General features: G+C 36.6%; 1 protein-coding gene across 3 annotated transcripts in view; it reads left to right on the top strand.

Moving 5' to 3' along the window:
- Positions 1–6,144: 6,144 nt before the first annotated feature.
- LOC118733403 (glutamate receptor ionotropic, NMDA 2B) overlaps positions 6,145–23,411 on the top strand; it is a 155,341-nt gene continuing 138,074 nt past the window's right edge. The window contains exon 1 of one of the 3 annotated variants that reach the window (XM_036462775.1): positions 6,145–8,277. In XM_036462775.1, coding sequence (XP_036318668.1) covers positions 7,296–8,277 — 982 coding nt within the window. In that variant the 5' untranslated portion in view covers positions 6,145–7,295. The remainder of the gene's footprint in view (positions 8,278–23,411) is intronic. The other 2 variants (XM_036462776.1, XR_004992247.1) reach the window with 2 other exon arrangements.

Raw genomic sequence — 23,411 nt, 5'->3', positions numbered from 1 at the left:
CCGCTGCAATTCACTTGATCATGTGGTTGTTGGTTTTGTTGGTTTTTGTTAATATTTCTATTATTATAAGGTTTAACTTTTAGGTGTGCTCGTCCTTAAGTTATTTGTTTTTTTTTTGTTATTTGTATGGCCTTATAACAATTATATTCAACAATTTTTATGAGCTTGAGACCGTTCTCACTTCTGCCATTTTTTCAAATTATTGTTGCTTTTCCACAATAAGTTTTCACTAAAAAGGGCCTCAAGCTCATAAAAATTGTTGAATTTACGTTTATGTTAATTTTACTCGATTTCTGGTTTCTAGTTTTTGATAGAGCTGGCGCTTTTTCACGGGTTGAACCCCAAAACCCACCCCTTGTATGTTTCTCTACTTCATTTAACTTTTCTTATCGTTTTAATTGAATTAAGTTTTTAAACAAAAATTTTTATAAATTTTCAAACGAATGATTTTTCATACCCATATTTATAGACAAGCTGAGAATGGCAGACTTATCACCCTAAAAGATAAATAGCCCATACGAACTAAGCATTTTTACATATGTCTAAAAGTAAACGATATCCGTTAATACCAGGAATCAGACATTCGCACAAAAAAAACTCGAAACACTAGGACTTGATTTTGAATATTTTATTTTTTTCCTTTTTTCTTTGCAACCAAACAACTATCAAAATTAAGTCAAAATTGAGAGTCAACAAAGGAAATCAGCTAATTTAGTTTTGTTTGGGCAAGATTTAGCTATTATTTTGTCATCGATACTGAAAATTGTTGTTACTCATACGCCATGGCATACTGGGATGCAAGTAGTTACATACATAAGTGCATGCTTTTTGGTGTTGACTTTTATAATAAATCACACAAATTAAATATCAATAACTAAATATGTATGTATGTATGTTTGTATTAATGTCAGCGTGTAGTCCGGCAAAAATAGTCGCTGTACCTTTTTTTTATTAGTTTATTGCTGCGGTTGCAATTAAAAAAGGCATCGCTTACTATAACGTTTCAATTTATTATTATTAGCAAAGCAGTATTTAGTGGTGTAAAAAAAATATTATTAGAATTAAGTAGACTGAGGAGGTACTCAAGGGTGAAAGAGTTTTAGAAGGATGTTTGGTTCTCAAATATGTATTTTCAGCAGCATAGCGAAATTTGAACTCAAGAACAAAAGTATGTATGATCATAAACAAACAAATTTAAAAAAATATTTAATGCATTTTGGAACAAATTTCCGTCAGCCCTTGTCAAGTGCCTTTTTTAATATAATTTTTCCTTCTTGGATGTTACAAGCGATAAGAGAAATATCTCAATTCTCAACCTGTCGAAATAACTAAACCAAAGTCAACAAAAAACAAAATCAAATCTTATTTGCTGCGATTTTGGGCGAAGAAGCTTCGTATATTACTGATTTATCGCAGTTTTCGTATTTATATCTTATAATGTCCGATTTCGAAAATTCTCACCCAATAGGTTTTTTATTTTCATTCTAATCAATGTTCGTACCGTGTTAGATAAGGTTGGTGCAGCGGCCACTGTGTTCCGGGGATTCTTCAGAAATTTCTTAGTTGTCTTATTTCATGCCAAAATTCTACTTTCCAGCAATTTCGATCCAGAGAGGTGGGCATGGTTATTGTCCAATTTCGCCCATTATTAAATTTAATTGTTATTTTGTGGCTTACTTTTTCGATGAAAAATAGATAATCGTTTTTTTTGGACTTAATTATTTTCCACAATTTTTAGCCGCTATAATGGAGACTATGTTTTTATGACCGATTTAAATCGTTTGTGATCAAAAAACAAAACTCTTAGATAACCGTAAATCGGTGATCGGAAAAATAGAAATCCAATTTTAACGGTTAAATTGTAATTTTTATTATAAAGATCCTAACCGTTACGGGCACTTGTTAAAATGTATATGTTTGTAAGTCATTAGATACTTAAATTTTGAAGGCGCTACTTAAAATCTCTCTAGCCATATAAACACTTAAGCTTCTTTCATCCCTATATTTTCACCTCGCTTTATAAACAACAAATGCATCACTGTTTTTATTAAATGCTGTGACGGTACCGTTCAAACGTGTATTTAGTCTGCCTGCATCTCTTTGCACACTCCACTAATTCCATATGCCACTCGACTGATGCTGTCAAAAACTTAAATAAAACTAAAAACGGTAAACTGTATACTGAACTTACAAAAAATACACAGCAGCAAAGTAAACCAAGACGCAGTTAAGAGCGTTGATAAACACTAGCTACTCTGATAAAAAAAAGTGGAGCTAGTGGACCAGCTGTATAGCCAGCAGCGCCTAGTAAAAAGTCCTTCCAAGTTGAATTTGGAGCAAGTGCTGTTGCAGGAGTTACATACATACTCGTACATACTGCTGATGCTTTTACTATCATCTCCTCAACGCAGAAACTTAATAAGTACTTTTGTATAACAAAAACAAAAAAAAAACTCGAGCGCGCAATTTGTCATGGCATAGCTGTGGCAAAACACCAACAACAGTAGAATCAGCTGCAGCAGCAGCGGAACGCAGTTGCAAAAGTAGTACTCGTACGATGCTTAAAGTGGAAATGTTTCTGGCGTCAGCCTGAGGCAACATCATGTTGTTGTTGTTCTACTATGTTGTTTGTTTCAGCACTTCTTCTGTTTTGAGTTGCAGTGTCATCGCCATTTTCTTGGTTGTCATCGTGCGCGTTGTCGCTGCCGCTGCTAGTGTTGTCATATTACCATCAGTCATATTGTTATTGTTATTTCAGCTTTGCCAGTACATACAACAAGGCGTACCAGGAAAAGGATGTATGTATGTAGAACGGTGTAGTTGAATTAACAGAACCAACGGGTGGGAGAGGGTAGAAGAAAAGCTTGCAACAAGATGTATTAAAACTAGAATAACAGAAACGCAAACAGCAGTTACTGTGAACGGTAGTTAGTAAAACTCACCAGAGTTGTAGAAATACTAATAACAAACCAAAAAAAAAACCCCCGGAAACCATTCGTATGACAACAGGAAGATGCAAAAGCAAAAAATCATAAAATTGTTAAACAAAGTTTGTCAGCAGAGACCTTAAATAAATAGTGTAGTAAACACATACACACTCAGAACAAAGTCCGCTAAATTTTAAAGTAATTTTTAAAGTAATTAAATTTTCTCTTAAATATCGCCTTTATTTTTTATATGGATTTTCAGGCGTTTAAATAAATCTTTAAAACTACTCTACTCTTAATTGATATTTACAATGACTTTTTAGAAAAAAATTGGTTTTTAGTAAAATTTGCTTATATAAAATATGTACAGTGTCATGCAAAATAATAGCAGCAAAATTCAAAATGATGCTGTTGGCAACTTATCTTTATTTAGTGTCAAAGTTTACACAAATTTCAAAAAAAAAGTAATCAAACTTAAAAAAGTTGTCATCAAAATTTCAATCTTTTTAATCATAATGTTTAAAAAAGTAAAAGTAAGTTTTATTCATGCGTTTTAAGGAAGAAAATGCACAACACCCACCACAAAATAAAAATTCTAAAAAGTCAACAACGGTAATTATTATCGACTTGAAGCTTACACTTTATCATACTAAAATTGAATGTTCTACCAAACAGCATACCCGAAAATTTTATAAAGATTCTGATTAAAAGGTTTGAAATTTTATTGAAAACTTTTTTAAGTTTGATGAATTTTTTTGAAATTCGAATAAGCTCTGAAACTTTTATTTATGTGTTATCTGATATAGATCGACCCATATTTAAATGAAAATTATTGGAAATAAGCAAATGAAATTCCGGAGAGCTGTCACGTCTGAAAATTAGTACTTTATTTCAAAACATTTCTTAATTATTGAGAACATACAACCACAAGGTTATTAAAGAAATCGATTTACCATCCATACAAATAAAAATTACAGCAAACAAGTTAATCATGTTCAAATAATTCTCACCCAACAGACATACAACACCGCTGGGTGGGCTGTCCTTTCAGCAGCAAATTAATCAACGAAAATCGATGTGTCATTTTGTGTTGCACTCGAAACTTTCTAATGACAAATGAACTCATTTTATTGCAGTTTTAGCAAAATCACACTCCAGCTGCAGTCTGTATGGTCGTTGTAATACATATGTACATAAATATCTGCTTTCCTGTACAACCCCAATGGGAATTTTTGGTTATAGCACAAAGTTATGCATGCATTTTTGTAAAGATAAATCCTAGGAAGATAATATGTCGCGTGTCGCTTTATACATGCTTATTAGGGTGGGTCAAATTGTTCGGGCAAAAGTTTTTCGACAAATCGCATGGTATTTTCGGTTGCTATAGATAATTCTAAGAGAAAATGTAGAAGAAACTACATATAAGTCGGGAATTATTTTCTAGCCTGCGCATTTTTAAATGAAAAATTTACCTTCTTTATCAAATTTTATTTTTTTCATTCTATGTCAGTTTTACAAAGTGTTCATCTTTTGATACAACTAGGTGATACAAAATTCCTATATTTTAGATTATAACATTTTTAATTGCTTTACCATATCGAGCCCTAACCGCCAAAATAACGTAAGCGACATTTTTTTCAAAATTTTCATTTTGATGCAGAAATGCATCTAGATGCTTTAGGAATATTTCTGCATCAAAAAGAAAATTTCGAAAAAAATGTCGCTTACGTTATTTTGGCGGTTAGGGCTCGATATTTACCATGCAAAAATACACCCAAAAGCGCACCGCATATTGACAAGTTTTCACATTTCATTTTTTTGTTATTTAATTTTAGTTATTTTTTTTATAAAGATATATTTAGTTTATTCTTTAACAAAAACCATATAAATCCAAATTTCAAACTTTGTGCAATATTAAAAGAAAACTTAGGAAATTTCAAAATTTTTGGTTGGATTTCATAGATTTTGAGTGTACAGCTTTGTGGTCCATTCAATTTTAGTAAAATGAAGTGCAAGTACCTAGGACTTGCCGTTGATTTTTGGTAAATTTTTGCAACACCTTTTTGTAGAGCAAAACTATCTCGCATTGACAGCAAACAGAATTTTAAACGGGAAAATCGGAAAGTATGAATATATGTATTTGCGAAAAATACTAATGGATAAGTAAACAAATAAAACAAATGCCAGAAACAAAAATATAGAAATTTTTTTTATAGAAAGTTTGTAAGGAAATGTGAATAAATTGTGCATAAAACCGATAAGGAATCAAAAGAAAATTAATTTCGTCAAAAGATAATATTTTCATTTGAAAATGCGCAGGCATGGTTTCTTCCACACGTTTGCTTAGAATTATCTGTAGAATCCGTATATACCATGCGATTTACAGCAGCAAAAAAGATTCGCCGCACACCCTGAGTGTACATATTTTCAAGGTAATTAAATTTTTTATTTTTTTTTGCCGTACGTAAGATTGGGTTTTACATTTTTCGTCCTATCTGCGGTATTTACAGTCGGATTTAAAGTGTGATATATCGCTCTTCTTGTCTCGGGGATACACTTTTTTTGTTGTCTACTCGCCAGATCTCAGTTCTTACCACCCTAACGTACCACACTAACGTCAGTAAATTAAAGCCTGCCAGTAATTATTAAACTCTTGCAAAGGGAGTATTTCCATTCGAAGACAATTTCGGTTTTGTTTTTTTGCCGAACTTCAGCAGGGATCTAGTTAAAGTTAGCTACAACCTAGTTCCATTTCCTAGAGGGAATGTATTTCACGTACACATCTAGTTAAAGAATTTAAAAAGCGGAAAATTGAAATACATAATTTAAAACGGAAGTTCTGTTTCTGACAGGATTTGAGCGATTGTGAACTTCACTCAAACACCAGCTAATCCCACTCAACACAACATGCACTAGTCATAATCATTAAAGAGATAATTTTCAGTTTCATTATCCAGTGCGACACATTGCAGCATCCGTTTCCGTACAGATTCGTACTGCGTTTCCTGCCCGAAAGAAAAAAAAAAAAACGAAAACAAAACATGGATACAGATAAATACATACATATGTACATATGGAAAAGTAGATACGAATCGTGCAAGCACATAACTTCATACATACATACATCTGCAATTATTATGTATTATCACTTTTGTCATTGACATCATCTTATTTGTTTTTGTTTCTTTGCAGCCCCACCCAAAATGCGAAAAACAGCGAAGTTAATACTCTCACATACTTGTATGCCTATGTATGTATGTACGTACGCATAAGTATTACCCCAGAGTTATTACAAAATCAAGCTCAATGATAGCAGCGATGACAACAATAATAAAGAACATTAAAACAGCAACTAGAACCCACCATTAAATAAAGGAAAAATAATAACAAAGACACCAACAAACGAGTGAACCAGAAACCGACGAGCTAGCTCGCAACTCAGAGCAACCGCAGAGATAAAGCAAAAACAACGGAAGTGCCTCGCAGAGTAGAAAAGTTGGAGGAGAGTAAATGTAATAGTATACTCGGATTATGCGATGGTAGAGGCAGTAAAAGCAGCCAGCAACGTCAATGGAGGAGGCATAGAATCCACTAGCAACGGCTGCAGCAGCCGAAGCGCTTAAAACTTAGAATTCGAGGAGGTGATGGAAAGAAAGCGGAAGGAAGTGTGATGGCTAAGGCGTTGGACAAAGCCGGGGAAGCAAAATGTAGTGATCGCATTTCGGGAGGTATAAAGAATCTAAGCGAGTAAACAAATTAAAGCGCTGACTAGAAAGTGGAACAGTTAGAGAGGCGATAAAAAAGTTAAACCCAAAAAAGTAAACAAATTAGGAAATTTTCAAAGCAAAGGTGCTCAAAGCGAAGATATGCGGATAATTTGCTTAGATTAACCCAATCCATCCATTAGAAAAAGGAAAATATTTAAAAAATACAAAACTTAGAGAAGCTGAAGCGTAATGTGGCAAGTGAGGGCGAATTGCAAAAAACAAGCTATTAAGGCCAGGAAGCAAAGATAAAAGACTAAAAAACAACAAAGTGACACCAAAGAGGAATATGTCAAAGTAAGGCGATAAGCAGATGCTGGATACACAGATATGTATGCTATGTATGGGTGTGCAGTGAGTGGCACGAAAGCAAGCGAAATTCCAAATAAACCATAAAAATAACACAAACAACAAAAAACCAAAAATCATTGGAAAAGTGAACGCATCAGGCAGGCAAGCAGCATATTGCGGCCACCCCAATCACACTCAATCTGCACAAACAGGCGGCATTGAAAGGATTGAAGCACTAAAAAAAAGAGTAGCGGAAGCGGGCGCGGGCGCTGATTGACAGCGCGCCAGCGGAAGTAGTCATACGATCCGCAAAATGAAGGGATTAATTTTTAGTCAAAAAGCAAACAAGCGACGACGGCGAAAAAATGTTAAAAGCAGCCAAACGCCAACGGGCAGCATAGCATTGGCCAGGCGCCGCGTGAAAACAAAAACCATGGCGAGAATATGCATAGCAACAACAGCAACAAAAACTCAAGAACATAACAGTAACAGTAACAACGCACAACTGGCAGCGCCATTAATATGCTTCAACAGCAACAGCTGCAATGGCATTGCCAACACCAACAGCAGGCGCAGCAGCAGCTTTGGCAGCAATTTAGTACCCACCTTCAACCAGCAGCATCACAACCAACACCACCACCACCAACAATGCCTCGCCCCAGGCCAGCTGACGCTTAAAATGCCACCGTACATGCCGCCGATTTTTAAAACAACGACTATTCAAATAGCTTCGCAGCGAATACGCAGCATAGATGTAGTTGAAGTGGAAGAGCAGCTACACCACCAGCAGCAGCAGCAGCAGCAAAACCAACTGAAAAGTGTTCAAAATCATTGCTTTGCACATCAACACCAGCAACTTCAGTGCCAGCCACTTTCGCTGTCCCCGCCACCTCGATTCGCGTCAAGCCACCGCCCACTCCAGCTACTACCAGCCGCCACAACGGCATCTTGGCCAACTCTGATATGGCGTACATTGTCTTCTCGCTTAAATTTCCATTTCGGCATTGCCGTCATTGTGTTGGCCTCGATTTTAATGTATTCATGCCCATGCGCGTCAGCATTACGTCTCACAAATGGTAACACTAAAACTTTATCCGCTAATAAGGAGCAATTAAATATTGGCCTAATTGCACCGCACACAAACTTTGGCAAACGTGAATATTTACGCGCCATTAACACCGCCGTACAGGGGCTGGCAAAGACACGCGGTGCCAAGCTGACATTCCTGAAGGACTATTCATTTGAGCCTCGCAACATACATTTCGACATGATGTCGCTGACGCCGAGTCCGACAGGTGAGTACTGTAAATTTCGTATAAAATTATTTATATGTACACTGGCGGCAGAGTAAATAGACTCGTCGTACTTTCATCAAGAATTTTGGCTATATTTCTTTTTTTTTATTTTATGTTTAATACTTTTTTATAAAAGCCTAGGTAGTTATACAACAAACATTATATAAATCCGCTTTTCAAACTTTGAACAAAAGTTGTAAAAATTCCACAAATTTTCACCAAATTTTCAAACAAAAATTCCTTAGTTTTTCTTGCCATTTCATCCCCCGGTGAAAGGAATAAGTATGTCATTTTGCTCATGCCGCTCAAACAGTGGCAATGGCCAACAGAGCAAAGCTCTGGAGTGACAGTCGAGAGGTGCAAGGTTCGAGTCTCAGAGCAGGAAATTTTATTTTAGATATTTTTTTTTTATTTTATATACTTTTTTAATTGTAATTTTTTAAATTGTATTTAAAAAAATTATCTAATTTATTTTTTGTGTTATTTAAGTATTTAAGTTTTTCCATATCTGAAATTAGTTTTACAATTTGTAATTTATATTTAAATTGCAATAATTGACTTACCTACCTGCAACCGGACTCGAGCCTGCGGTCTCAGAACCAGAAGCAGTAGTCTTCTCGCGACGCCGCAGCTGACATTTGCCAGGAAAGCAATTAACTTTGTCTTAACAGCACTGACAAAATTCAAAATTGTTTAAAAAAAAATTATTACTTATATTGAGGAACTTATTACCTATGTTGAGTAAATTTACTTCCTCAAATTAATGAGGAATGAAAAGCTTCTCAAATTGAGTAAATTTGTCGTAATATTATGGAAAAAACAGCAACTCTAAAATAAGGATACTGTTGTTGTTTTAAGGAAATGCTTTTTTCTGAGGGTACGAATATTAGTTATTTTTTAAACAGTTTTTCAATAAAATTAGGCAACTTCCGGTACTATGTGTACCTGCTGTACACCCGCGACAAAATGATACGGTCTAAGAAAAGCCATATAAATCCAAAATTTTGAACTTGGTACAAAAAATAGAAAAATTCAGCAAAGTGGGCCAACGACAATTTGCTAGTTTGAAGTGTTTATAAATTACTGTTGATATATGGCAATTTTTTGTGTTTGAAAATGGTCTAATGCATTTTCTTCTATACGTAGTTACTATGTTCGACAAATTTTTTTTTTTAAGACAGAAAAAATTGCTAAAAACAATTAGAATTCTCCTGAGACTGCCACTTTATTATATTAGAAATTAGTGGATTAAAAAGTTTGTTGTTGTTTTGCAATTTTTTTGAATATTTCTACAATGTTTGAATTGAATTGTGGATTTTTAGCTATTATACAATTAACTAGACTGTATTAAAAGTTGAATAAACATTAAAGAAACAAACTGTTAAAAATGTAATGCGATGTGTGTGTGTGTGTATACCATGCAGATAGTTGAATACAAATATTATTTTTTTTGCCAACATTTATTCAGAATGTTTGCCAAATTAGAAGCAGTCTTCCAAAATTATTTGTCTACTTTCAACCAGAGATAAAATAAAAAAATTCATTTTATCAAATCGCACATTATCCGTGCCTTCTTCTGGCGACTAAAAAAACAAGCAAATCCCAAATGGAAGTTTATTTTTAAATTGGCAACGTAAAACCAATTTATTTTTCTTTCTTTTTTCTTACTTTATTCATTCGTTCTTTTCAAGCTGAAAATTAGAGAGCACGGAATATTTGGTAGCCTTTGAAGTTAGCAGCACAGTAGAACATACATACATGCATACATGCATACATGCATAGGTAGGCTACGGAAAATTTTTAGATGATTTTACATTTGCTTTCAATTCTTTCAATGCGCAGCTGGAAATGAAGAAACTATAAAATTTAATGCAATACACGTCAGATGCTGACTAAAATAGCGGACTATTACATTCCTACGCTTGAGCGATCAAAGCAAATGAAGGCCAAGTACGCGCCGACTTGGTGCGCTTATGCCAACAAAAGCGAGCTTATCAGCTTTCTAACACCAGCAAAACCTACAAAAATAAACAAAAACAAACATGAATGTCGGTATGTGTGCAGTAGGATGCAAAGGCATTGCGGATGACTAAGTGGAGGAATTCAAAGCGACCTTATAAAGCGAAAAGAAATCCCAATACATCGACTTACCTTAATCTTTTTGTTAAATATCTATAAATTGTTTTTGCAACTGTCTAGCGCCGCGCTGGTTTGTCGACACGGTGTATTCTCGAAAATTTATTGCTGGCCGGTCAACGTTTGTGTAGCGACTTACCTGGCAAATGGCGAATGGTGAGTGTGTGTACATAATAAATAAGTGGGGACAAAGCAAGCTGATAGCGGCCACCTAACTTGCTCACCAGCCAACTAATAACAACACGAATTTTAGTAAAATTGGAGGTGTGAACACTGCCACGACACAGATTTCCATTTACTTTAAAGTCTAAAAAAATGCTCCACTATTGTCCGAGTTCACTACAGCTGCTTTCATCCGTCGCCGCTTATGTATAGGGTGGTTCAAGTGTGTTGCAGATCTCTGACAGCAAATTTTTGGGATAAGCAATTTCTTTTACAGATAATTGGTACTACAGGCTTTGAGAAACATAGTCATGGTGCGATATTTTGTTGAACAACGCGTAAAAGTGATCTAAACGTCTCATGAAAATTTTCGTTTCATAATTTTTTCGTTCAACATAATTAGCTATTTGGTGCAGAAGTTCGAAGAAACTTGGTTACGCGTTATATGCATATGAACTTAATTAGCCGTGCCTAGATCGGCTTGCCTCTTAGTCATTGTCGGCAAGCTGAACCAATAGGAGGCCCTTGAAGTATGCCAGTCCGACTGGGTTGGACCAGAGGGAGAGAAGGTGTATCGAGTCATGGGGTAACTGTGCGCATGCCGAACATACGTTGGGCACAGCTGATTTTATTTTACTCAAATTTCAAATTTCACCTACTGCAATATCCAGAGCGCGGATTTGCGCTAGGGTGATGCGGGTCGGTCTGCCGAAGCAAACGAAGTTCTGTCTCGTCCACATCGGCTGGTTGTCTTCTTAAAACGGAAATTACAGGTCGAGAGTGGGTGTAAGTTGAGACAGTCGCTCTGTAAATGTCTTTTATGGCCTGTTAGTACGCTCTCGGGTGCAATGGTTTTTTTATGAACCACTCAACCTATTCCCACGTTAGCCGGTTCAACGTACCGGAATGACTCGGTTTTTACCCGACCAATGGCTATTGTTTCGGCTATCTAACACTGTTTTGGGCGGTAAAATCTCTTAAACGTTTTTGGGAAAATTTTGATATTCGCATCTTGTCCCTGCCAGAGGAGTCGTGGTGCGCATTTAACGCATATTGTCTTGCATTCATAAATGCCATAGGCTAAAAAAAAAACGTGATGCAAAAAAATATAGTTTCTACAAATTTTGTAGAATTTTATTTACAAAAGAAAATCTGCTAGCTGATTGAATCACCCTGTATATTTACATACTTATGTATGTATGTAACATTCCGACGCGCGTGCCTTTTTTAAAACCGTGACACTGCGCGTTTTTTTCGTGGCTCAACGATTGTGTGCCGCCTGTCACTTCCGTTGCCAGCACCTCTCAATGCCGAGTGATAGACTGGCACAGTTTGCGTTTGTATGTATTCTAAATACTTTCTTTCGTTTTCATCAAAATACCTTTCCACGCCGTAGAATGCCGACCGCCTACTGTTTGCTTTCTACTCTAGTTGCTTTTCAATTCCCAAAGCCTAATAAATTAGATAAATTAATTTTTGTTTACTTGCTCATTTTTGTGTTTATCTTTGTAGCAGTGGGGAACGATTTTCTTGTTACTTAACTAGTTAATGCCAATGTAATGCACACTTATCCCCATCAATTTCTGTACTTATTTTCATTTATTTACTCATTTGTACCACGCGCCGAGGGAAAACGGGTGACAACGGAGCATCGTGTTGCACATCAATCAATGTAATTATACTAGCTGCTCTACATTATTTAGTTTTGTCATTTCTCCTACTGAACTTGCCTGTATTTGCATAGACCTTGTACGCGAAACAAATTTTTAAACAAACCAATTAATTACCTAAGGTAACATCACCTTAGTAATGTTCCAAATCTCCTTAGGCTTCTTAACTTAGCTCAGCTGTTGATCAAGAAACTGAGTATTAACTTTTCAATTCAAATTTTTTCAAATCTCTTGCGCCCAACAAAGAGAAAGTCCACATGATTTGCCAAACACTCTGGCATAATTATACTTAAGGCTTAGAAAAAAAGATAAAGAAAATAGGTGGGAGGTATTTTACCATCTCAATCTGACATCTATCCTCCAAACAAAATGTTGTCCCCATGAGCTGTGTATCATAAACAGACCTTCTCGGTCTCATAGCTCATTCCTTCTCTGTCTGCGATGGTATTTCGCCACGTACCCGTCCGGTGTTTTTAGAAAATACTTTGTGTTGTTTAGAGTAGCTGGGATGTCACTGCAGACCATGATTTGTTGTCCGCGCCAGCTTTCGTCAATTATGCAGGTTTCCGCTTTAAATATTGCAAAGACTTCCAAAAAACCATTGTCATTAAACCTCCAGCAGGAAATCGTAGGAAACTTTCCTCCAGAAGCCATCCAGCTCCATTCCTAGTATTTGTCTTGCAGCCCTTGGTATAGAAAGTTTTCAACGAGTTTCCCAAGAGAATGTAAGTATATCTCCATTCCTAACTTGGTGATCAACATAATCAGTACAGTTTTTTATTCGTTTCAGCCCATTTTTTTTAACTAGTTTGCCCCTCTTGAGTTGATAGGTTTCGAAGATTTTGAGTAAATAAATACATAAGTAATTGGATGCAAAATAGAGATTTGAAATCGGCTGGGATAGCCCATCAATCCCGCGCTGTTAGCGCTCAAGACGATTATTCTGTGAGTTACTGTGTGTGAGCTCGCATTCTTGTGGTGAAAAACAATCTTTCTTCGGTGGTTGACTTTCGCCAATTTTTCGGAAACTTACGACAAGCAAATGAACGTATAGCATTTAGCTTTAGGTTAGGTTAGATTGAGATGGCTAGAGAGGGTGACTCCCCCTTACACTTAGGCCAGGAAAGGCCCATTGTGATACCATATGCAATCTTTTTGTTCCCCTATGATGTTGCAGCGCTAACTCGGGATCAAACCAATTCGTTGACCTGATGAATTTCGATAGTGCTCTAATGTTGATTTTCGATACCTCTGCGAGGTCTTGTAGAGTGGGCTTTCCGAGCGTCTGTAGCCGTCTTCTGCTGAGTGCCGGGCACTCGCTTACAAGGTGCTGTACACTCTCTTCCTATTCTTCGTATCTGCAGCTGCGACAATAGTCTGGCGCGTTCACTCCCAATCTCGAGGCATGTATGCCTATTAGACCGCAAGAATTCTTGTGAGAGTAGATACCTCGGTACGTTTTAACACTAAGAGTGCAGACGTGCATTTTTTATCGTAGGAAGGCCATGTAGGCCTAGCCGTTCCACCTAAGCAAAGGTTTCTCCAGTGTTCGGTTGCGGTTTATATGGTGCTGTTCCTTACATATAGGATGGGGGTGGTCGTACCATTCCTCGCCAGTTCGTCAGCTTTGCAGTTGCCCTCAATATCTCGGTGTCCAGGCACCCATATGGGTTGCATTCCATCATGCTGGGACATTTTGCTTAGAGATCGGCGGCATTCAGTGAGAGACTAAATAAAAATAAGTCCGTGACTTTTACTTTTAAAAGTCATCAACATAAAGCAGTCACTAAGCATAATACTTATAAAAGTCATTTGTATAAGTCGTAGTAAACTTTTGTTCTCCAACATCTTCTGGACTGCGAAAAATTATACATGACTTTTATACGTATTACTTAAAAAAAAGTCGATGACTGTTTTATATTGATGACTTTTGAAAGTAAAAGTCACTGACTGATTTTTATTGATGACTTTTATAAATCTAAGTCTTCGATAACTGTTATCTAAGACGTATAATATAAAAATTGAAAATAACGGTTATTTGCAGATATTTAGATAAAAATGAAAAATAATTATTATTTTGGATTTATAAAATAAAAATAAAAAATAATTGTTTATTTTTTAATTTTGCATAAAAATTCCAAATAAAAATTTATTTTCAAATTTGATTCTCGGTGAAAAAATAAATCGATTGGTATGTATCACTTAGTTGTAGAACGTTTCCTTAATATTGAATTTTTCAATGACAGTTTTCATCAATAACTGCTATGTTCGGTCCCTGGTTTGCTTACATTGAAAGACCCAAAAGTGATTGCGTTTTTTTTTTGGTTCATAAGCGTCCTGTCGAGTTGGTATAGCCATTTTGTAGTTTTTGTTATTGCGGGTTTCGGTATGAATGTCATCGTCCCAAAGATTTTCCAGTAGCCGGACGTACCAAAAGTCCAAGAGCTTGCTCTCTTAGTCTTAAGGCTGCAACAACTCGGACTTTGCTCTATTTATATTACTGCAAGGTCGAACTGTTGCTTCCTTTCACAAATCACTCTAACTCCAGGATGAAAGAGCGCACTTCGATGGCAGCGTGATTAGGAACGCTAGGTATGTGTCCACCTCCAGCTTCAGTTAGACTTACCGTGGAGTCGGGATTACTGTAGTGGACTTTACCCGTTTACTCGTTGGAACAAAATAAGCTCTATCCGTTTAAAAAAATTCAGATAAGCCTGATGCTCATAAATCATTACTGCCGGACTGAACCTGCTCAGCAACGTTCCATACTCACTAACCAGTAGTATTTATACATCACTAGAATATAAGCAACTATTTACTTGTATATATCCAGGAAGATTTTCTACCACTTTTAGGCCACTGTGCAGTGCCCCAGTATTTTATAAGCAAATAAATTCCAACTACTTATATTTTCTTGAGTACATATTTTTACATTTTCACTCCATCTCCTGCTTGAAACACTTCGAAAATGTGGTCACCTCATTTTTTAGGCTTTGCGGCAGCGTGGCTGTTATGATTTATATCCTGCTAGTATATTGAAAACTTTCCAAAACTAAAGAGATATTGTCGTACATTTATCAAACAGTTTACTTTAGTTATGCTGATTCCATGATATACTTGACGTACATATTATGTATTAACTTGCTTACACAAATACACACAATAACACTTACATATAAATATTCAGTTAGTATTATGACAGCACTTAAGCGCCTTTTCTTCTCTCTCTCTCTCTCGTTATTTGAACAACTCCCACAAGTCCTATCATAATTCATTTGAGTTACAATTGAGCGGCGCTATTCAGAACAACTGTTTTGCTTTGTTATTTAAAGGCTGACGTTTTTTTTTATTTTGTATTGCCCAACGGCTGCACGACACATCGCCAACACGCGAAGAGTGCTAGTGCCAACAAAGGCACTGTCCTAACCTTTGATTTTCACCGCCGCGTTTGTGCTCTTGGCTATTTACGGTACACCATTTCCCACTGTTGCAGACGTGATCACGAGGCTGCCCTACGCTGAATACAACGTCGAAAGTGTCTACAGTGACACCAACACAAATAGTCACTGTGTGCTAGCAAAGCGCACAATTTGCAGCTTAGTGCTGCTTTAGTTGCTCTTCGCCCCGCTTTTGTGCTTACGCTGGCAGTTGCCAAATTGTTTTAAGCAGCCGCATAAGGCGCTTCGGTTGACTATTGTCCTTTTTTCTCGTCTTCTTCTTCACGCAGTTCTGGCACAGCTTGCAGCTTTAGGTGGAGGATAGTGTTTGACCAAAGTGAATAGAGTGGTTTGTTTGCGCGTCCCACTGCGCGACGCTCGAAGCCTTTCAGTGTGATTGGGCCTTTTGTACATTTTTTACATTTGTGTAAAGTGCTCGCATTATACGCCTTGAGTTATGTTGTGATTTCTTTTGAATTTTTTTAAATTTGTGTATTCATTTCTTCGTACCATTTGACCTCACTGCTGACGCAAACGTATTTTGTCTGATGCTTATTAACTTAATTCTACCTTACTCACCGCATATTTTTTCATCCTTGTTTTTCCCACGTTTCAAATTACTTTGCGTGTAGATTTGTGATGCCTTCGAGCGATTTTGTGTCGCCGAAATTTCGTCATCTTTTCACAATCTTGGTGGTTGTTTGATAATTGCGTTGCTAAAATTATTTTGTCTTCCTCTCGTGTCATAATTTGGCCCAAGCAAGCAAATATGCCCTAAAAAATTACAAAATTCAAGTATCGTGAAACAGAGACAGAAATCTGAACCGAAGTTTTCATTTCGTATTAGATGTGCATGTAGATAGATACATTATTCCTTGGGGTTTTCACTAAGGTGTAGAATTTATAGAAGTGTCATCACAAAAATGGTACGCAGCTGCCATTTAAAAATTCACTTCTCAGAAAAAGATAGTAGACAGACACTTTTATGCTCATCTGAGTATCTTTTGGATATTCTGCTTATTATTTGGCATTACAGCCGTTTGAAGGTTTAGGATGATAGCATAAAACTGCGCCAATTGCATCTCTCTTTTGCGGACTTTTGCCAGTTGTTCATCCCAAGTGCTCTTGGTCCTTCCATTGTGTTCGTGAGCGCCCTTCCTTTCGTTGTCCACCCATGGATGCCAAGTCGAAGAATCTTGTCATCGGAGCCTCGTGTTCCAGGCTCGTTACACTTTTATGCACTTAACTATGTCCATGTCGTTAAAAAGTTCGTACAGTTCGTCATTCCATCTTCTTCAATACTCATCGCCGTATCTTGCATAGAATGGTTCTCTTGAAAGCCCCAAAAGCCTTCTCATCTTTGTTAGACATCGTCCGTATTTCTGCATTATAACTAAGGACGGGTGTGATGAGAGATTTTGAATTCAATCCAATTCTTCGCTTTATCTCCAAGTGGTGGTGCTTATGCTCGATCCTCTATAACTGCCAACAGTGAAGTGTATCCCAAAACTCGAGAACTCTTTTGCGGTGCAAGGATACACTTTATCTTCTCCCGGTTTACCGCTAGACCAACCTCTTTCGCTTCTTTTTCCAAGCTAGAAATTGCTGCGCTGACATCTCTGGGTTTCAGGCCAACGATGTCAATATCACCCACATACGCATGACCCGTAGTAGAGATGGGTACGGGACCAAATATTTAATCCCGATCCCGCCCAACCTGTAATTCAATTTTTAAGTCCCGAACCCGATGGGCGATATCCCGCGCCCATCTCTAATCCGTAGTTATTTTGCTGTCTGTGGTGCCGCTGTGATTCAGATTGATAGCTCTTATGAGTCTCTTCAGCATCAGATTGGAAAAAGACGCACGATAGTGAATCATCTTGCCTAAAACTTCGTTTGGTCTCAAACGACGAAGAGAGGTCATTCCCTATTTGTATGGAGCTGAAAGTTGTGCGCAACGGTAATCTACGTAGCCATAGTTTTGCGGGGATGCCCAATTAAGACATTGCGTCGCACAGGCAGCTTCTCATCGTGCTCTGAAAACCGGCTTTAAAATCCACAAAAAAATGGTGTGTTTCAATTTACATATCTAGTGTATTTTCCTTGGGTTTGAGATGATTTGGTCAATGGTAGATTTACCAGCTTTGAAGCCACACTGGTAAGGTCCAGTAGTTGGTTCTTAAAGGGCTTCGTCTTTTCTATTATGAAGATTTTTTCCGCGATAGTTGACGCAAATGAGGGGATCTTCCTTCTTGTGGTTTGACAAAGTACATTGTGCTTCCAATTTTCGGGCATGTGTTCATCAGACCACATTCTGCTTCATAGCTGGTACATGCGTCCGACTATCTCTTTGCCGCTGGCTTGGAAAATCTCAGCCGGTATATTGTCGGCTCGGGGGATTTTTAATACCATGAATTGAGCAGACATCACCCTGGATATCGAACGTCCACTCTGACTTAAATACGACGAGAACTCAGTGCACTTTGTTTGTGATTGGCTCGCCTTGGCCAGGCCTGTTGTTCAATGTCTGGTCAAGACAAATCGGAGGTAAAAGCTCCGGTTAGAGCTTAAACAGACGGCAGCGTTGATCCGATGATCGATCACATATTATATACATGATTTGGAAAACGTCGATAATGATGTTTAACTGGGAGGTAGTGATAACCAGACATTGAACAACAGGCCCCTAGTTGTTTCAAATTGCGTATAGGTAAAGCCCTTAGAATTGGGAATACTCATAACAAGATGTCCGCTCTCACATCACGCTGCAGCATCTCTCACTCGCTCCTCCCATATACGGTCGGTCGACGTAACATATTGAAATAAGGCGTTGTATTTCTTGGGGTAGATACATATTTGTAAGTGAAATCTACGCACGGCCTTGGTCTGACGATTCATTTTCCCCACCAAGGACCAAATCCTTCTCATACTTACTCTTCTTGAATATATGTATATGTTAATAGATTCGGATTGTTTTGTTATAATTATCGAGTTAAAGCGGCTTACAGCTCCACCTGCTGGTGCAAGTGTGTACACCTTTTATGTGATAATTATTCAACAATCAGTTAACCTTCTCGGTTCATGAGCACAGAGTGACATTCAAATCACATCACATCCAAAGGGCAAGCAAGCAGTGCTGGTAATTTCTCTAAAAATAGATTTATAAAAGTTTCAAAGCTGCACAGAGTTGTTTAAAGCTTTTAAGTGTTGCTTCATTCATTACGTTAATGGCAACAATTCGCAACAAACAAAGCGCGTTGTAGGACAAAATACCAGAAACAGTTTTATTACTACACTTCTCAACGACTTATGTACTTTTACAAATTGTGTATTTCAGGTATTTCAGACTAACCTACTTTTCCTTTTCTCCGCCAACTTGAACGCCCGCATTCGCATGTGGCAGCTGGCGGGAAGTAGGTACCTATGTGAAAGTTCGCATTTGCTATTTTCAAGTTCACTTTTGCAATAAAATCAGGAATTTACAGTAACCACTCTTACTTCCTAAGCGTTATTGTTCTCCTCCTTAAAGTTATTTTATGATGTGCTTAAGTACCTTTTACTGTTGTGTGTCAATGCATGGCATAAAAAAGGGTCACCTGTCCGTCTTACGCAAGAATTATTTGGAATTAAAATATACATGAAAACGCATAATGCTATTGTACACATTGTGCACAGCTATGTACTTTACCTGCGTACGCTTGACGACATATTAATGATGTCTGAACTTGTCAAAAAATTAGGCAACACGTACGTAGTAATTCTACATGACAGTAATTCAAACAAGCGATTAACGGAATAACCCGGCGGTAAATCGAACTCTGTTGGTGTTAACTCACGGCTGCTCGATGATTATGATTTTGTCATTCGTTTTTCTTTTTACACCAGATTTCGGGGTTCGAATTTTAAAAGTTCTGAAGTTTAAAATAAGATGATTTATTTATGCATACATGAAATCTGTAAGCAAGTTGCAAACAATTTGAAATTTGTCGGTGATAACAAAGCCAAATCTAAAGAAGTCGAAGCCGAAGATTTGGTAAAATTATAGGGTTTTTGCTCAGGGTCCACAGTATGCCTTAAAATGGCTGTCCACTGCATGCAAGATTTGATCAATATAAAGGGTATTGTTGATATTACCGGGTACGTTGAGATGCGTTTTAGCTTTCGATAGGTCCCATGTTTAATGCTTGGATCAAGAACATCAAATGATATTTAGAAGACTTTTTTTTACATTTTCAATCAGCATTCAATACCAAATCCACTAAAAGAAAAAAATGCAATAAATTTTCACCCAAATTTTAAACTTTTTTCTATGAAGTGTTTGAATTTTTTTTACTGTAGACTTTCGTAACCAATTAAATTTTTGTCCAACAAACTATGTTTATTCCTTATATGGAACCAAAAAAACTTCTAAGAGTCAACGATAATACATATAAAATAAGCTGTAAACCTGTATACCCAAAAAATAAAGTAAATCTAACACCGCTGAGTAAAAAGTTTTAAATTTGGGTGAATTTTTATTTAAGTTTTCTACAAAGTTTTCAAAGAGAGAATTTTAAAATTCTTAAAAACAAATAAATAAAAATAAGTGGCAAACAATATAACTTAGAAATGCCGTGCTATTGATATGTATACCAAAAATGCCCAGATATCTTCTGCTCTCCTAATTAATTCAGAAATCGTTTAAGTAGGCGAGTACTTGTTGGTAACAAGTTCGACTAGGTTGGAGTTTAGCTGCATCAATCTTACTCATAGGGTAGGCTAATCTGGTACAACTGAAAATGTCATTTGTATGCGGTTCAGTCGGTAAACTCTAAAGATTTATTTATGTATATGTGTATGTATCTCCCAGTGCATAGATAACCAACCTCCGTAATATTTACTGCTTCCTAAATCAGACACTTTGAGGAACTAACGAGGACAAAAAAAATGGCTCCGGTTTCGATGAAAAGTTTACTTAACCTCCCCATATCAATACGTGGCGGAAAAAGTTGCTTCTCACTCCGTAGTGCCATGTCACTCTTCCCACAAATAGTCTTACTAATGTTTCTCCATATTAAGAGATTAAAAAATTGTTTTTTTTCTCATTCACTTTAGATCAGTTAGAAGATAGTATATAGTATAACTATATCTTTTTACTAGATACGCTTTTCCAGTACATTTACAAACTCATGCCATCATATCTGTATATAAGTACATAAGCTTCATTATACATACCTTTAAGTTTTACCAACACCACTACCTACAATCGACCATTTTGGCTATCTTTATGTTCGGCCTGTCAATCCTGCCATGCCATACTTTCAGATGAATTTTACTATCGTTGCTGTCACCAACGCCGCAACAGCAATAAGAATCGCAACAGTAGCAACAACAATGACATGCCATTTATGTTATAGAGTGGCAGCAACATCAAGCTGAAGTGGCAGCAGTCCCCTCAACGTTTGCGCAAGACTTGACAAAGTGTGCTGACAGCAAAACTCTTTTTGGTAACTTTTTTTATGCTGGCAACATACATTTTTTTTTGTGCTGGCGAAACAAATTCATCACTTGAGTAAGTTGTTGGACAAGTTTGCTCCAAATTGTTTAACTTTGTGTTTGAGAGTTGCTATTTCCCTCACTTAAGCCACAGCTTTTGAGCTGCTACCACCGTTGCGGTGCGCTCCTCCTCAACTGATGCTGTGGCAACATGTATGTAACTGCTATTGGCGCCCCATCTCCGGTTGTGTTCGGTTGCATGCAAATGCAAAGACTTTGGGAAATTGTGTTGCAAGCATAATTTTTTGAAAGTTTCTTCCTCCTTTATCCTGTAATTTTATTGCAATGGCATAAAGCTTTTGGATTGAACGTAAAGCGTTTTAGGGTTTCTTCTACTCACTTTTAATCAACGTTAAATAAGGGCGAGGCGTGTGAAACTTCAATATTTGATGGTCTTTGTACTTTGTTGCAGTTTCAAGTTGGTCATTTTGTACTCAAAGTAAATCATCTTCCATTGAATTATTTAGTGCAAGTCTAATCCCGCTCAGAATCAATACTTAAATACCTCCTTCTCAGGTTCACAAGTATGACGTCGTAATGCGACTATTTTTGTTGTAACTACAAATTAATTTTTATCAATTACACTTTTGACTATATTTAAAGATATGTAAATAATAATATCAGTACAAAATGATAATTAAATTTAAATAATTCAATATTGCGAAATGTACACTAATATCCTGTGTAATATTATTGATTGTATAAATTAATGCTCTGACGAATATTTCATCGAAAAATAGTAATTTTTTAGCTCACGTTGTTTTTTTTTGCGAAAGCCATATGATTTCTCATTTACTGAACTTTTTAAATGTAGAAAATATTTAAACATACACTAGCCAGAATATGTTTCCGTACACTGTTTTTTTTTTAATATTTGCATTTTCGTAATAAATTTCAAATATGCGTAATGATTCAAAGTTTTTACAAAATTTAAAAAGTTGAAAATTTTGGTGAAAATTTTTCGAATTTTCCTAGTATGTTAAGATACCGTTGGGTCAGTTCATAAAGCATGTTCAGGTATTTACCTTGCTACGTAGGCAATTACCCGATAAATGTGTTGCTCCAGCTCCTCTAGTAGATCACTCACCACGACGACCCCCGTGTGATGTAAGTAAGCGCAGTCCCATATGGCCATGATTGTTCTGTCACGCAGTCGGTTTTGGATGAGCCGAATGAGGCTGACATCAACCTCAAGCCTATCCACCGACTTAACTATTGCGTCCCCTTTGATATCGAGTAAGGCTCCAATGGAAAAATCTTTTCGAGTGATGGCTTCCTCTATCCACCTCACAATTGTGTGTAGAGCGGCTTCTACCGACATTCCTTCACAATAAGCATGTTGAGCTCTTGATAGGCGATCCCGAGAAATCGCGCTCTTTTTGTGCTGGTCAATCGGCCTCTCCAACGTTTTCAGTAGAAACGACGAGAGGCTGATTTGCCTGAAGTCCAAGTGAACTAGCAGTTCCGTCCCGTTTTAGATACATTTTATTTTCTGCCATTACTGTTATGAAACAAATCCAATGAAATATGTAACACCTTAATCGATTTAGCTTCTACTACATACCAGTCAATTTGACGGTTTACTTGCAACGTGGCACAGACGTCACATTAAAAATTATGAGTATCTATATTAGGGTGGTGCTTAAAATACCAATATCCAAATTTTGTGTGAGGCACCTGTTAAGTTTGTTGTACGTACAAAATAAAAGTGTCTACAAAAATTTAAAATTAAAAAAAAAAAACTTAGATAACGCTGTCAGGGTTAAACAAATTTTTTTTAATCGCGAAATGTTTACAAAATTTTGACTTGAAATCTGATAGATTTGACATATTGTTGAAACCTATTCATATAAATTCCTAAACTCGCTGAGTTAAAGCGGGCAAAAGTAAAAATATTGCGATTTAAAAAAAATGAATTTTTCAAACCCTGGTAGCCCTAAATGTTTTAATAAATTTTCATGGATGTCTTTATTTTGCGAGCAAAACAAAATAAAGCGGTGCGCGACGATGTTAATATTTTAAGGACCCGTCTAATCTATAAATCACACTTTGCATTACTAATTTTTTTAAGTTAAAATATAAATTTTCTAAGATATAAAAACGACAATTTTAATAAATTTTATTCTCATTACCAACTTAAAATTGCAAAAAAAAGGAGGCTAAGCATTATAAATTTACGCAATTTCGCATTTTC

Source organism: Rhagoletis pomonella, unplaced genomic scaffold (genome assembly GCF_013731165.1).
Source record: "Rhagoletis pomonella isolate Grant_MI unplaced genomic scaffold, Rhpom_1.0 Rhpom_scaffold_00002, whole genome shotgun sequence".
Classification (NCBI taxonomy): Eukaryota; Metazoa; Arthropoda; class Insecta; order Diptera; family Tephritidae; genus Rhagoletis; species Rhagoletis pomonella.
The sequence above is the reverse complement of the archived record's forward strand: the minus strand, read 5'-3'. Positions and strand labels throughout refer to the sequence as shown.